The sequence below is a fragment of the Phocoena sinus genome, chromosome 10, assembly GCF_008692025.1.
Source record: "Phocoena sinus isolate mPhoSin1 chromosome 10, mPhoSin1.pri, whole genome shotgun sequence".
Taxonomy (NCBI): Eukaryota; Metazoa; Chordata; class Mammalia; order Artiodactyla; family Phocoenidae; genus Phocoena; species Phocoena sinus.
The window spans coordinates 25,816,200-25,831,621 of NC_045772.1; the positions used below are offsets into that span (position 1 = coordinate 25,816,200).

The window sequence follows — 15,422 nt, forward strand, 5'->3', positions numbered from 1 at the left end:
GCATCAGAAATTGAGGTAAATACACTCACTCTATCATATATCCTTGAAACTGTTTATTAAGTATTAATTTGCTTTCTTATAATTTGCATTCTCTTTTTTTTTGTTTTTTGTTTTTTGCATTCTCTTTAAAAGAATTTTTTTGTTTTTGTCTGCACTTGCTATCCCACTATTTTTTTCGTTTTTTTAAAATTAGTTATCTATTTTATACATATTAGTGTATATATGTCAATCCCAATCTCTCTCAAAGAAAAGAATTCTAGTTACTACAGGAATCCTATAGTTGGGTTCTCATTAAGGTTTTAGTTTATTTTTCTGGTTCCTTCCAGATAACTTCAATGTTTAAATATGTAATATATTTTAATCTTCAATCATATTAATTTTAATTCATTATACAAACTACCCATGAGATAGTCCAAAACAGCAAGGATTCATGTTTATCTAAACAGACACATACTACTGATGAAATAAAAATTAAAGTCTTACCAGTGCAAGGGAGAACATGAAGTTGCCAACAGGGTGTTTTTCTGTTTTTTGCAAGGATAAGGGTAAAGGCAGTTTAAATAATCAGTAAAGAACAAAAGATTGAGTCAAGGAGAATGAGTATGCCTTCTTACTTTTGGCAGGGCTCTTGCAGGAGGCTTTTGTTGTCCCTCTGTCACTGTGCATTTTTCTGGTTTTGGTGACAGAGAAGAACATACTTCGAAGTCTGTGTGTCCCAGATCCTGTAAGTACTGGTAAAGTGGAGAATTCTGAAAGAGACATAAAGTAAATTTCAAGATCATTACTACAGTTGACCCTTTAACAATAAGGGTTTGAACTGTGGGGTTCCACTTTGATGAAGATTTTTAAAAATAAATACATATTATAGCACTACACAATGGAGGGTTGGTTGAAGACCGGGAAGAGGAACTGAGAACAGAGAGGGCTGACTGTGAAGTTATACGCAGGTGGGTGCCTCTAACTCCCCTATGTTTCAAAGGTCAACTGTATTTCAGAAGTTTTAGAGGCCAAATTCAACATTATGACAAGTATGCCCAAATTCTTTAAGGCTTCTTCTATAAAGAATTGAATTATCTGTCACAATGCCATGTAACATTAAAAAAAAAAATCAACAAACAATTCAACAGAGTAACCCAAAAGAGGAAAAACTAAATAAAACACAGACTTTTTTTTTTGAGTGAGTACCAGCAAGAAAATATGAATTTAGGAATATAAGTAGATTTGTTAAGCAATTTCTTTGTCCAAATTTTTGTAGTATTAGAATAGATTGCTTCATAATAGCTAATCCTGGCTAAATATAGCTCCGAAAAGGGCCTACAGTGAAAAATAGTTATTACTTGAAGCCAAGAAGAATTAATCAATGATCATACTATATCAATTATAAATTTATCATACCATCATATTGATTCATTCAAGCACAAATGAGTATTATGTATCATATGCCAGCACTGTAAACAAACTTAAAACTCCAAGAAAGTTACCTAAAAGATGCCTATGTAAAGCATATAGCAAATAAGAGAGGTAGGTTTGTGCAGGTTAAGAACACAAACTCTGGAGCCAGACTGTGGATTTCAAATCCCAATTCTGCATCTTACTAGTTTGGTAACCCATGGCAAATTATAATCCTTCTCTGCTTTGGCTGTCTCATCTAAAAACAGGAATAATAACTAATACCTAACTCATAGGGTTCTTACGAGGACTAAATAAATATAAAGCATTTAGAACAGTCCTTGGCACATAGTAAGCATTCAATTTATACCTCAACTTTATAAGAGCTATGTGGAAAGAGCACAGGTTTTGGAACAGACCAAAAAAAAAAAAGAACATCGAACAGAAACATCATCATCACTATTGAATGAAAATACATGGGACAACTCTTTCTAGATAAGTGGCAAGCTTTAATTTTAACTTTTAGCCTTCTCTAAAGCACAAAGTTGGTAAATGTTTAAAATAAACCTTGATTCCATTCAACAAGATTTTTAATACTTAAAAAAAGACATTATGTCAGATATTAGAGATACAATAACAACAGCCACTCAGATGACATAGTGCTATGTGGCAAAACCTCAACTAAGCATTTTACACGCATCGTCTCAGTTAAGATTTACAACAAACTAAATTACCATCATCATTACTACTGTTATTCCCATTTCATAGATGAGGAAAGATTCACTAAGCTAGAGAAAGCTGGATAGGTCTGACTCCAAAGCCAGTGCTCTGAAATATTGTGCTATATTACCTAAAATTACAAATGCTCCCTCCTGTGTTTAGAGAGGAAGACACCAAAGAAGCTTACTTATAGTTTAGTACAGAGACAGGAAGCAAATTAATAATTACAGGAATGTATTGGTTGCCATGGAAACAGAGGAGAGGTAGCTAAATTAGACCAATGCTTTTAGGGAATATATCTTTGAGTCTGGAAAAATGAGGAAGAGTGGGCATTTGCTGGACTGGTAGCAATTCACTGGCTATTAATTTGAGGGAACAGGAAGATGAGTCAGATGCCTTCCTTTTAAGCTATGTTTAATTTCTCTTTTGAGAAAAATACGCAAAAATTTAAAAAATAAGCAGGAAGAATTTACTGTCTTATCCCTGTTATCAGACTTAAAATCTCTGGTGGCACAAATGGTTAATTTTTTCATCACCCATAATGTATCTTCAAATATTGCCTTGAGTTACCCAATCTGTATTTTCAAACTGAACTGTGAACCCCACCCTGCTCTGCCCCCAGAGTGGCAAAAGAACAAGAACGCTAGCTCTTTGGGCTGACCTTTGGAAAAGTTTACATACTTGAGAAAAAAACCCAAAACTTGTTTTTAAGGCAGTAGAACGCTTTCTTCAAATGAAGTCCCATGGGGAAGAACAATAAATAAGATGGATCAAAGTGGAGTTACTCTAATTCAAGGGTCATCAAACTTCTTCTGTAAAAGGCCAGATAGTAAATATTTTAGGATTTGCAGGCCATATGGTCTCTGTTGCAACTCATCAAGTCCGTTGCAGTAGTGTGAAAGCAGCCACAGACAATATATAGACCAATGAATGTGGTTATGTTCCAGTAAAACCTTATTTATGGAAATACCAAACTTTTATAATTTTCATGCATCACAAAATATCATTCTTTTGATATTTTCCCCAACCATTAAAAAAACGTAAAACGGGTTTCCCTGGTGGCGCAGTGGCTGAGAGTCCGCCTGCCGATGCAGGGGACACGGGTTCATGCCCCGGTCCGGGAAGATCCCACATGCCGCGGAGTGGCTGGGCCCCGTGAGCCATGGCCGCTGAGCCTGCGCGTCGGGAGCCTGTGCTCCACAACGGGAGAGGCCACAACAGTGAGAGGCCCACGTACCGCAAAGAAAAAAAACAAAACAAAACGTAAAACACCATTCTTTGTTCACCAGCCATATAAAAAGGCACAGAGGGAATACAAATTGGCCCAACAGCCTTAGCTAGTTGACTCCCAACTCAATTAAGATCATGAGGTACACTCTTGCCTGCTAATTGTTCTCTGGGAGGAGGCCTGGGGGCTGGGGACAGGGGCCAAACCTCTTTTTTTTTTTTTGTGGTACGCAGGCCTCTCACTGTTGTGGCCTCTCCCGTTGCGGAGCACAGGCTCCGGACGCGCAGGCTCAGCGGCCATGGCTCACAGGCCCAGCCGCTCCGCTGCATGTGGGATCTTCCCGGACCGGGGCATGAACCCGTGTCCCCTGCATCGGCAGGCGGACTCTCAACCACTGCGCCACCAGGGAAGCCCCCAAACCTCTTTTTACTCAAACTGTAACGTCCTTCCTTACAGCACACTTAGCTGATGCTAAGTCAGCACTGACCACAATATCCCTTCATTTTCCAGCTTATGTCACAGCTCACAAAATAACAAAATGGAGTATCTGTAACACAGATTTTTAAGAAGTGATTACACAGAAGAGATACAATGAATACTTTGTTCTCCCTTTTTGTTTACACATTAAGAGCATACACAGTTTGGATCACCATAGTCTGGAACACTTGCTATTTCATATTTCACAAAACAGCAGCATTAATTGTTTACCTTGTGTACTACTGATAATGTCCAACAGTGTCTTTTTTTTTAAAAATTTATTTATTTATTTATTTATTTATGGCTGTGTTGGGTCTTCGTTGCTGTGCGCGGGTTTTCTCTAGTTGCGACGAGCAGGGGCTACTCTGTTGTGATGCGCGGGCTTCTCATTGCCATGGCTTCTTTTGTTGCAAAGCACGGGCTCTAGGTGCACAGGCTTCAGCAGTTGTGGCACGTTGGCTCAGTAATTGTGGCTCATGGGCTCTAGAGCACAGGCTCAGTAGTTGTGGCGCACGGGCCTAGTTGCTCCATGGCATGTGGGATCTTCCCAGGCCAGGGCTTGAACCTGTGTCCCCTGCATTGGCAGGTGGATTCTTAACCAATGAGCCACCAGGGAAGCCCCAACAGTGTCTTTTGATAGTAATTCTACCAGTAACTTATTCCAACTTTTCTCCAAAAAAAACTTCTCAATAACTTTTTGGCTGGTTCATAAGCTTCTGGTCAAAGGTGTGACACACATACCCATTTGTGCTATGCAACTATGAATGATGCCTTAGTAGTTCTGGTTTCTTCCTCATCTTTAGTGATAGAATTCATCACTTTCAGCCTAGAAAGCACTGTTTTACAGTTCTGGAAAATTCTGGCTTGCCAAGGCCATCATTGTACTTTGTTTCATGACTTTATGTAACTAAGTTTTTGGCAAAATTTCAGAGTAGACCACCTCTGGAGACAAGGGATGAAGGTACTGCAGGTCCAATAAAATGTTAATTCCAGTCATCATCTTATTTCATGTCTGCACTCTTCTCTTTTTGGCTGTTAATGCAAATCATATCACTTTCTAACACATATAAACTCAGACTATATGAACACTAAAGCTGTACTATGTTTATGATAGTATTCTGAGTTGTAGCATTTATTTTACTATTTTATTTCCACTTTTACGATTCAATCACCTTTGAGCCAAAAGAAAATTTTAAATTTAACCAATGACGGGACTTCCCTGGTGGCGCAGTGGTTAAGAGGGGACACAGGTTTCAGCCCTGGTCTGGGAAGATGCCACATGCCGCAGAGCAACTAAGGCTGTGCGCCACAACTACTGAGCCTGTGCTCTGGAGCCCGTGAGCCACAACTACTGAGCCTGTGTGCCACAACTACTGAAGCCCATGCGCGTCTAGAGCCCATGCGCCACAACAAAGAGAAACCACTGCAATGAGAAGCCTGCACACCGCCAACGAAGAGTAGCCCCCGCTCGCTGCAACTAGAGAAAGCCCACACACAGCAACAAAGACCCAACGCAGCCCAAAATTAATTTAAAAAATTTAACCAATAACACACAAATGAAAAACAAACATCCTTTGGTTAACAAACTGAACATTAGCCAAGAAGAACTGACAACGATAGACCTTGTAGCACATAAGCAATTTTTAAGAATGCAAAGGGATTTTAATAAAGTTATTATTTTATATTAATTTAAAAAATGTCTGGCAGATAAAATTATCTTTTTCTCTGAAACTGCCAAATAACCTGTGCACTATTTGAAAGATCTCAGATAACAAAATCACGACCAGTGGTTCTCAAATTGTTTTGGTCTCAAGACCCCTTTATGGTCTTAAAAATTATTGAAGCTCTCAAAGAGCTTCTGTTTATGTGGCTAACAATATTTACCATATTAGAAATTGAAACTAAAAAATTGAAACATTTATTAACTTACCTAAAATAACAATAAAGCCATTATAAATTTATGTAAACATAATTTTAATGAAAAATTTTTTTCCACAATGAAAGAAATTTATTAAGAGTGGACTGTTTTATATTTTTGCACATCTCTTAAAGTCTACCTTAACAGGAGGTAGCTGGATTCTTATATCCACTTCTGTATTTAATCAGTTGTAATTTTTTATTTTGGATGAAGTATATAAAGAAAATCAAACCTTAAACAGATATGTAGTTGGAAATGGAGGAGTATTTTAAGTCTTTTCTGATAACTGTGTTATCAAAGAATAGCCATACCAAACTTGACAAGTGATAACTTTTTTTTAAAATGAAGAGTGATATCTTCCCACCCAACTATTTTATTTATTTATTATTTTTTTAGATGTTGGGGGTAGGAGTTTATTAATTAATTAATTTTTGCTGTGTTGGGTCTTCGTTTCTGTGCGAGGGCTTTCTCTAGTTGTGGCAAGCGGGGGGCCACTCTTCATTGCGGTGCGCGGGCCTCTCATTATCGCGACCTCTCTTGTTGCGGAGCACAGCCTCCAGACGCGCAGGATCAGTAGTTGTGGGCTCACGGGCCTAGTCGCGCCGTGGCATGTGGGATCCTCCCAGACCAGGGCTCAAACCCGTGTTCCCTGCATTAGCAGGCAGATTCTCAACCACTGCGCCCCCAGGGAAGGCCCGACAAGTGATAATTTTGAAAAGGTTAATTTTAACAGGCAATACGAAACCATATTGATTAGCTTTTCATACTCTGCACATGCATGTCAGAATGAGAAAGAGGCAAATAATGTCTTCGTATAAAACATGATCACCCAATATAAAATACTTTTTCTTTTACAGCAAGGTGAGGCTCCCTATTGCAACAGCCTTAACCACTATATTTGGAGGTTTGCAGCTATTAGGCTTAAAAACGAACACACAGAAATTTCTATGATTCATATAATGAGTATTATTATAGGTTGATTCAGCTTTAGAAAGGGACTTTTTTTTGTGTGTGTGGAGGGTAAGGCAGAGTAGGTAGTGATAGGTAATTTTCTCTGTTATAACTTTTTCCTTGGTTCAAGCGAAACAGAACCACAAATGTTTCAGTTAAGTTGTTTTCTTGAAGAGAAATTATTAGCACTGGACTCAAACTGTAATTCTGTAGTATTGGAGAATGTTACTGTTGCCAAAAGAAATATGAGAAATCCCAGACACAGCATGTGGGAGCTTCTCCTCAGGAAATCCTTGTGGTTCACTATTCCTGTAAATTTTAGCTGACAGAAAACACACATCATAGCACCAGAAAGAATTTTGCTCAGTGAAAAAATGCCAACAGTCCTTGGTTGTGCTAAGATTGTTCTGATAACTGAAATATATTTTTGTAAGAAAAATAAACAAAAATAGACAGGAAACCCCAATATTTTTGCTGAACAAGCACTGCAATAAAATGACTCTTTAAGTCCCAGACTACCTGCACTTCATGCTCTCCCCAAGATATCAGATCCCACACTAATGGATATATAAAGTTTGAATGCATTTTAATGCATTGTTTATTTTCTGCATGATTTATGGTGCATTCTATAGAAGTGCCAGTACCATTATTGCTGGTTTGTATTTAGAAAGGAAGATTAACTGGTGCATTAATGGAGGTGATGAGTAAAATGCTTTTATTATTAGGTTTGCTCTCCTAAACCGCTTTAAACCCTTACGGATAGAACAAGTTGTAACCGTTCAGGTTCTAGCCCAGAAAGGGAAGAGTAGGCCAAACCTGGCAGAATTAGACAACTCATAATAATAAATACTAATTAAATATCCTCCATGTAGCAGGTAATATGCAGGCACAGGGGAGAAAACAAAACAGGTGAGGTCTTTGCTAAAAAAGTTTCATCCTATGACACTTCTGATAAAACCATGGTACGGGGCTTCCCTGGTGGTGCAGTAGTTGAGAGTCCGCCTGCCGATGCAGGGGACACGGGTTTGTGCCCTGGTCCGGGAAGATCCCACATGCCGCGGAGCGGCTGGGCCCGTGAGCCATGGCCGCTGAGCCTAAGCGTCCGAAGCCTGTGCTCCGCAACGGGAGAGGCCACAACAGTGAGAGGCCCACGTACCGCAAAAAAACCCAAAAAACCCCCCAAAAAACCATGGTACACTCGGCTTTCAACAGTACCAAGGAAAATGCTGAGTAGTAACCCCACAAGTTATGCAGCTCAAACTGTCAACAATGCTGAGGTTGAGAAACCCTGTTTTAGAGTATAAGGAATCACAGGTTGAAAAAATTCCCCCCAAATAAGTAACACAGCAGCTGCTTTCATTATTTATTTCGTACTTTGGGAAAATGATTCAAAAACCAAAATGGAGAATTAGTTATTTTTCCATGACTTGCAATCTAAAAACTCAATAGGCTCTCCAACAGTGAAATAAGTTACCTTCAAAATAACTGTATCAGAGTTTATGCATTAAAATTTTAACCAGCCACCAATATTATATAAAACCAAAATAATTACAGCACTTGGTTATATTAGGAGATTATTTCTAAATGAACTTCTTGTTCGTCTAACTGAACTTCAGTTTTCCAATAAAATAATTTCCTTTTAAAAAATTTCTGTTGGGGTCTCAACATATATATTTCTTATATATATGTGACTAACTGGGCCACATATGTAACTAGGAAAGTTAGATATCTAAATAAATTTAGCTTCTTCCACAAATGGCATCTTACTAAGAAGTGGTTTCCTTTGGCTACTGGCACACCTGTCAATGCTATAGGCCCACAAGCAAGCACCTGCATCAGGCTGAGAAAACAGCCAGCAGAACCCTAAGATGCTCTTTCCAAACTAATCCTAATGTACCCTCTGGACACTCTCCTTCTCTTCCCCAGAAGAGCTCTCTCAGAAGAGTTGTATACCTTTTTAGAAAAGCAATCTGTAGTCTGCAACAACTACTGGCCAAATTCTGATTCTGGCTCCTCATCAACTATTTGCTCTCTCTTCTAGATGCTAGTGATTGACTGCTAACAGCATTCCACTAGAAAAATTTAGCAAAAGGGAAACTTAAATGGCAATCATCATTTGTTCATCTACCACTAACCAGATATTTATTGAGCACCTACTATACTAACTACAGTTATAGTAACTTTCTACCATTAAATTCTCCCAGAATATATTCAAGGAAAAGTTAACTTTGCTTTACCTATAAAAGGAAACTGAGTTCAACGGCTCAACTTTATGGATTTTTTTTCTTACTGTTTTTAACTTAAAAATTCAAACAGTACAAAAAGATATAAAATGTGAAAAAACTTTTTTTCCTACCCCTAATCCCTACGCCTTCTCCCAAAATGTAATAAGCATTCTTTAGTTTGTGAATTCTTCCCCCCAAATTTGGTATCCATTTATGATTGAAAGTGGCTGTCAATAGAGATGACTAAGATGACTCCTAGATTTTTGGTTTGAACAAGTAGGTGGTACTATTTACTGAAATATAAAATAGCAGCAGAGGAACAAGTCTGAAGAGGGAGGCAATGAGTTAGAGGCACCTGTGAGATATTCAAATGTGAGTAACTTGGACCTAAAATATTTGGAGAGCAGGAGAGTGGCCTAGTCTGAATGAATAGAATTTTTGGCAAATAGGTATGGTGGCAAACCCATACAATAGCATATAGGTATGGAAACACATGGAGTAAATGAGATCAGCTAAAGATAACACATAGTGTAAGAAGACAAGAGGGCCCTAAGAGAGATCAATATTTTAGAAGAGAGTGAAGCTGGAAAATAATAAGAGTAACAGTAAAAATAGTTAAGATTTGTTGAGTTTACTATATGTTAAGCATTAAGCTAAGCATATTTTATAATACCTCATTTACTCCTAACAACAAACTTCTAAAGAGGTATTATTACTACCACCCCCATTTTAGAAGGAAACTGGGGTATATGGAGGTTAAATAACTTGTCCAAGGTCACCCAGCAGAATGTGAAGCTAGCTGGTCTGAGTCCAAAGCCTACACCCTTAACCATAACACAAAATTGCCTGAGGAAAAAGGAGATCTAAAAGGAACCACTAACGCTTCTCTCACAAATTTGTCTTACTATTTTAAAATACAGGTTAAAAAAAAATTTATTTATTTTTGGCTGCACTGGGTCTTCATTGTTGTGTGCAGGCTTTTCTCTGGTTGCGGCGAGTGGGGGGCTACTCTTCGTTGTGGTGTGTGGGTTTCTCTTCTTGCGGAGCATGGGTTTCAGTAGTTGTGGCACGCAGGCTCAGTAGTTGTGGCCCACGGGCTTAGTTGCTTCGCAGCATGTGGGATCTTCCCAGACCAGGGCTCAAACCCATATCCCCTGCATTGGCAGGTGGATTCTTAACCACTGTGCCACCAGCGAAGCCCCTAAAATATAGGTTTTATTGTACAGGTGTGGTGAGGCCAACAGATCAGCAGACAACTGCCATTGGAAAGACAGTTTGTTATATTCACAGATCCTAAGAGAAGGGGGCAGGTTGTGCCACAAGGGAGGGATGGGCATGTGGGCAGCACCAGGGTCAGTCAGGAGGGAGAGGAGGGAAATTATGGGAGAGAGCCTTTATTGTGCTTTCTGTGGGAAGGAATGGGCGAATGGGCAAGGCAAGGTAAGCAGGCTTAAGGCTGGCGAAATGGATGATTTCAGCAGTCTCTGGAGCATAGGGCCTGTCCCTAGTAGGGTCTGGTACCTGACCCCGGTATGATTAGGCAGATAGATAGTAGCCAGGTGAGTAGTGTACTATCATTTAGTAACCTGGGAGGAGCAATCCCTCCAAGGTCAGCAAGGCTCCAAGTTGTTAAATGCATCAGAATACAGAAAGTAAAAGAGATGGCTAATATATGTCAGATTTTATATTCTGTACGGTCTAAAATGCAGACCCTGCATGGTACAATTTTTAATTCACTTATATATTTCCCCCCCTCTCTTGAGGCTGTCCTCATCTCAAATTATTCCCCTTTCACTCGTGGCTCTAAGTTTCACAGAACTACAGTCTCTTAAATCTGGAAAACAAATCTGGATTTTTTTCCCTGTGTGTATATTTTAGAAAATGGCAGCTCCTCCAAACCTTCACAGAATTGGTATTCTTATGACCTATAGGCTCCATGATTTTTTTGTTTACTCATTCATGACAGGGTTCCAGTTTCCCACAGGCTATGGGGGCCATAGGTAGTGGACATCTGGAAAGAGCCCTTGACTTGCTCCCTCTGCCCATTTCTCAGGCTAAAGCAGTGTTTACCTCTGGTTTGGAATGTCAGTGGAGGCTGCTAATTCTGTTTGATGCTACCAGCTGCACTTTTTTCTCACAAGAGGATGATCAGTGTAGACTCTCATCTGTTTGTTGATTCCCTCCCCACGAATTCCTCCCCAAACAGTAGCACTAAACATTTACTGAGTAACCACACTGCCAGGCATTGTTCTAAGCATTTTTATGTACTAACTCTCATCTTTACAATAACCTTTTATGGCAGAACTCATTTAAGATAAGAGGAAACTAAGGCACAGAGAGACCAAGTAACTTGGCCAAGGTCACAGAAACAGTAAATGGTAGAGCCAGGATTTGAACCTAGGCAGCCTGACAGAGTTAAAGCTGTTATTTACTCCACTACATTGCAAATAACTTAAAGTAAATAAGTTCATTAACTTGGTCTAATATAGTATTTTGTATAGTTTGCATATTTTTTAACCAGAAACAGAACTTGTAATTTTTAAATTACTTAACAGATTAAGTTAGAAAATTCAAAACAGGTCAGCCTAAGTCTCCCGATAATATCTACATTTATTACCAATCATTTCTCTTTCAGATGAGCTATAATTCATGTGCATTTGCCTCAGATTACACAAGCCTAGAAGCTGGCTACGAAGAATCTTGTTTTAAAAATCCAATGAGCTGGACTTAAAAGTGGTTTGAAAGAGTAGAGTGTTATTACAATGACAATATATTCATGTGTGTTATTTGTGTGGAAAAAGGTGCCCAACGTAAGGTCTGATTAAAAAGGTGCTGAATTCTTAATTTAGCAAATGAATAGAATGATCCCGAGCACTTTTCTATATCAAAACTAATGATCTACTCGACTATTACACAGTTCCTTTATTTACAGCATCAGTACTATATCAAAGCAAAATGCTAACTACTATCAGATGTTATGTGATCTCTGTAAGTCTATATTAAACACAAAAAGCAATAGGAAAATAGCTACTAACAGACTAACAGTAGGAGGCAGGAAGCATTGGCATAGAAACCTGAAATTGTGTGATGTAGAAGTAACTGTTAATGAAGACTTTACAATGATATAAATCTGTGCTTAGAAGCCTTCAATTTCCATTCCCTTCTTAATAGAATTTATCTAATTACTTACAGGTAACTTTATTTTAAAAGTCTGTATTAATTTTTAGTTTCTTCAGGAAAAAACTACTATAATTTAAGTTACATACTTTAAAAAGTTTCTATCATACCAGTAGAACCTCTAAAAGATCTTTTATTCAAAACAAAATCCTTAAGGAAAAAGATATCTGTAAAAGGAATCTGATGGAGAATATTTGCCTGAAAACAATTATTTATTAGCTATTAAAATATTTTAAAAGTCTTTTATCTGAATATTGCTTAAAGCTGTAGGTCTAAATGTGATTATCAATATAGAACAGCATTTTTTTGGGAAAATATGATTGAAAAGGATGAACTCCTGTTGTCAGTTGCTATGATTTCCTTATTTCTTCCCAGCTAACTGCAGAACCCCACAAAATAAGCTGATGAGGAAGACAAGACTGTCATTACCAAATTACACAAGGTAGCTATTTTCTCTATTTTTAATGAAGAAGCTTTTGGTATATAAAGAGCTAAAACTGTCACAGTTAACAAAACCCTACAAATGGAAATAAATTTCTCCACTACTATTAATTATAATGCCAATATACAGAATTTCTATAGACCTTTCACTTATCTTTAATCAGTAGACAATCACAAAGTATAATTTAAAAATAACTACTTATTGTCCCCCCACCTTAAACCTTGAATAATATCATAGAAAAGTACCTTGCAAAATTAAAGATATTATAAAATAACAGGAAATACTTTTTGGAGTATACACATTTCAGTATAACTTCTAAATTACTATTCCAAAAGCCCCAAATCCATGTGTTAATTTAATTGTTCCTCATTATCAGCAAAGCAAAATCTAATCATAAAACTTAAAAAGATTAAGTAAGCTAAAAGCGTTCTTTAAAATTGGTCCAATGAATTAAACTACTCACAGGCAGCATAGTTCTAATTTCTCCACTTGACCTAGAGGAAAAATTTACTGCCTCTTGACCATATTCCTTTGATCCATACACCTCTTTCTTTGATGGTTCCCACTTGTTTCTCCAGCACTACCGTACAAAATGGCCACTGTACTGGAGGGCGTGTCTTCATCATTACTAAGCATTTTCCTATCAGAAGCAGTTCTTTGAAAAAACCTGAACATAATTTCTTCAGTGCCACTCAGTATTACTCCATAACTGCAGAAGTAGTAATAGGGATAGTGGTGTTTAAAAAATACCATTAGAGAATATTACTTAATATTTACATTTACTTAGGTTTTTTTTAAAAACCAACAGCAGATAAAACATATATTCATAAATTTTCCTGGCTGCAGGCTTCTAATATTTTCCAATAGAAATTCATCCTATCCAATTAATCTTTCACGAAATGTTATAAACAACAAAAAGCTTTAAAAACATTAACTTTACATTTTTTCCTATATAATAGTACAAATATACTTAAGTACAATAGCATCTAGTCCAAAACAAAACATCAAAAGAAAGATGAAGAGATGCAAAGGGAGAAACTCACACAGCTTATAGGCTCAACTGATTAAAAACAAAGAGCAATAGTGACTTGGTCTTAACTAAGGAAAGAGAAGAAAGTAATCCTGATTGAGCTCTCTCTAGTTCTTATGCTACCCTTAATGTTATTCAGTATATGGTTCATCAACTGGCATATACTGGGCACTTACTGAATGTACAGCAGAAGCAAGATGAGAAAGGAAAACTATCATTTTTAACTGCTTTAGAAAAAAAATTAGAGCCAGGTTAAACACACTGGCAAAATGTTGGGTGTGAGAAGAGCGTGCAGTAAACATTAAAATGAGGTTTGGACATTATTAGATCACATCCAACCTTATTTTCTTTTTTCCTTATTCCAAATAATAATAATAATAATAAAGGTGGAGACAGAATTTGTGGTTAAGAGACAGAGGCAAGGTCTTTATCTCAAAATGATTCATTATTCCCTATCATCAGGGAGATTCTGCAAGGAAAAGTAAAACCAAAAGAACATGGTAAAATATAAACTAAAGTAGAAAATCCACTTTAATAAACGTGTTAAAGAGATATGAGGTTAACGATTGTGGATTTATCAGCAAAATCCCACAATAGGATATAGTTGACTAGATTCTGTCAGCAAAATAAATTACAAAGTGGATTTAAAAATAAAGGATGTCCTCAAATAAAGATGAATAGGCATTCGATCTTCTGTAGTGGGAGTAACAATACATGTGATAGCAATACTCTAAAAATCCAGAGGCAATGAAGTCAGTACACTAACACTATAGCCCTGTGTAGTACACTGAGCTTTGGGCCTTTTCTCCTAACTCCTTAAGGCATGATTTGCTCCTGGGAACTCAGAGAACACCTGGTAGAGAACCAGGAAAACTAAAATTGAGCCAGGGTTTTTGATCTAAAAATAGATTGGAGGGCTTCCCTGGTGGCACAGGGGTTAAGAATCCACCTGCCAATGCAGGGAACATGGGTTTGAGCCCTGGTCCGGGAAGATCCCACATGCCGCAGAGCAACTAAGCCCATGTGCCACAACTACTGAGTCTGTGCTCTAGAGCCCGTGTGCCACAACTACTGAGCCCATGTGCCACAACTACTGAAGCCCGTGCACCTAGAGCCCATGCTCCGCAACAAAAGAAGCCACCGCAATGAGAAGCCCGCGCTTGGCAACAGAATAGCCCCTGCACACAGCAGCGAAGACCCAATGCAGCCAAAAATAAATAAATAAAATAAAATAAAATAAATAAAAAAATAAAAAGACTGGAAATGAGCAGAATCTCTTCCTGTATTTCCTAATTAATGGAAGCCCTTAGGGGCCTACTCTCATTTAGTAAACCAACCTACCAGATTCAAGAAAAATTTAATACTAAAGGATGATCTGGTATAACTCCTTTATAACAGATGGGAAACAAGCTTTAGAGAAATTAAGTGATTCACTCAAGATATCATTGCTAATCAATCTTAGTCTCTTGATTACTAGTCTAGTTCCCTTTCCACAATGTTTTCAAAAAATGAAAGCTGTAGGGCTTCCCTGGTGGCGCAGTGGTTAAAGAATCTGCCAGCCAAGGCAGGGGACACGGGTTCGAGCCCTGGTCCGGGAAGATCCCACATGCCACGGAGCAACTAAGCCTGTGCGCCACAACTACTGAGCCTGCACTCTAGAGCCCGTGAGCCACAACTACTGAGCCCGTGTGCTGCAACTACTGAAGCCCATGTGCCTAGAGGCCATGCTCCACAATGAAAAGCCACCGCAGTGAGAAGACTAGTCCCCACTCGCCGCCACTAGAGAAAGCCTGTGTGCAGCAACGAAGACCCAACACAACCAAAAAATAAAAAAATAAAAAATAAATAAATTAAAAAATTAAAAA

General features: G+C 38.1%; 1 protein-coding gene across 12 annotated transcripts in view; it reads right to left on the reverse strand.

Moving 5' to 3' along the window:
• The window catches only part of VEZT (vezatin, adherens junctions transmembrane protein), a 71,311-nt gene that overhangs the window by 36,015 nt on the left and 19,874 nt on the right, over nt 1–15,422 (reverse strand). For 10 of the 12 annotated variants that reach the window (XM_032645622.1, XM_032645613.1, XM_032645612.1 and 7 more), the window contains one exon: nt 615–749. Coding sequence is in view for 5 of the 12 variants with exons in the window: in XM_032645613.1 (XP_032501504.1) it covers nt 615–749 (135 nt within the window). In the remaining 7 variants the exon portion in view is untranslated. Of the gene's footprint in view, nt 1–483; nt 505–614; nt 750–15,422 lie in introns of those variants that run through there. The other 2 variants (XM_032645619.1, XM_032645618.1) reach the window with 2 other exon arrangements.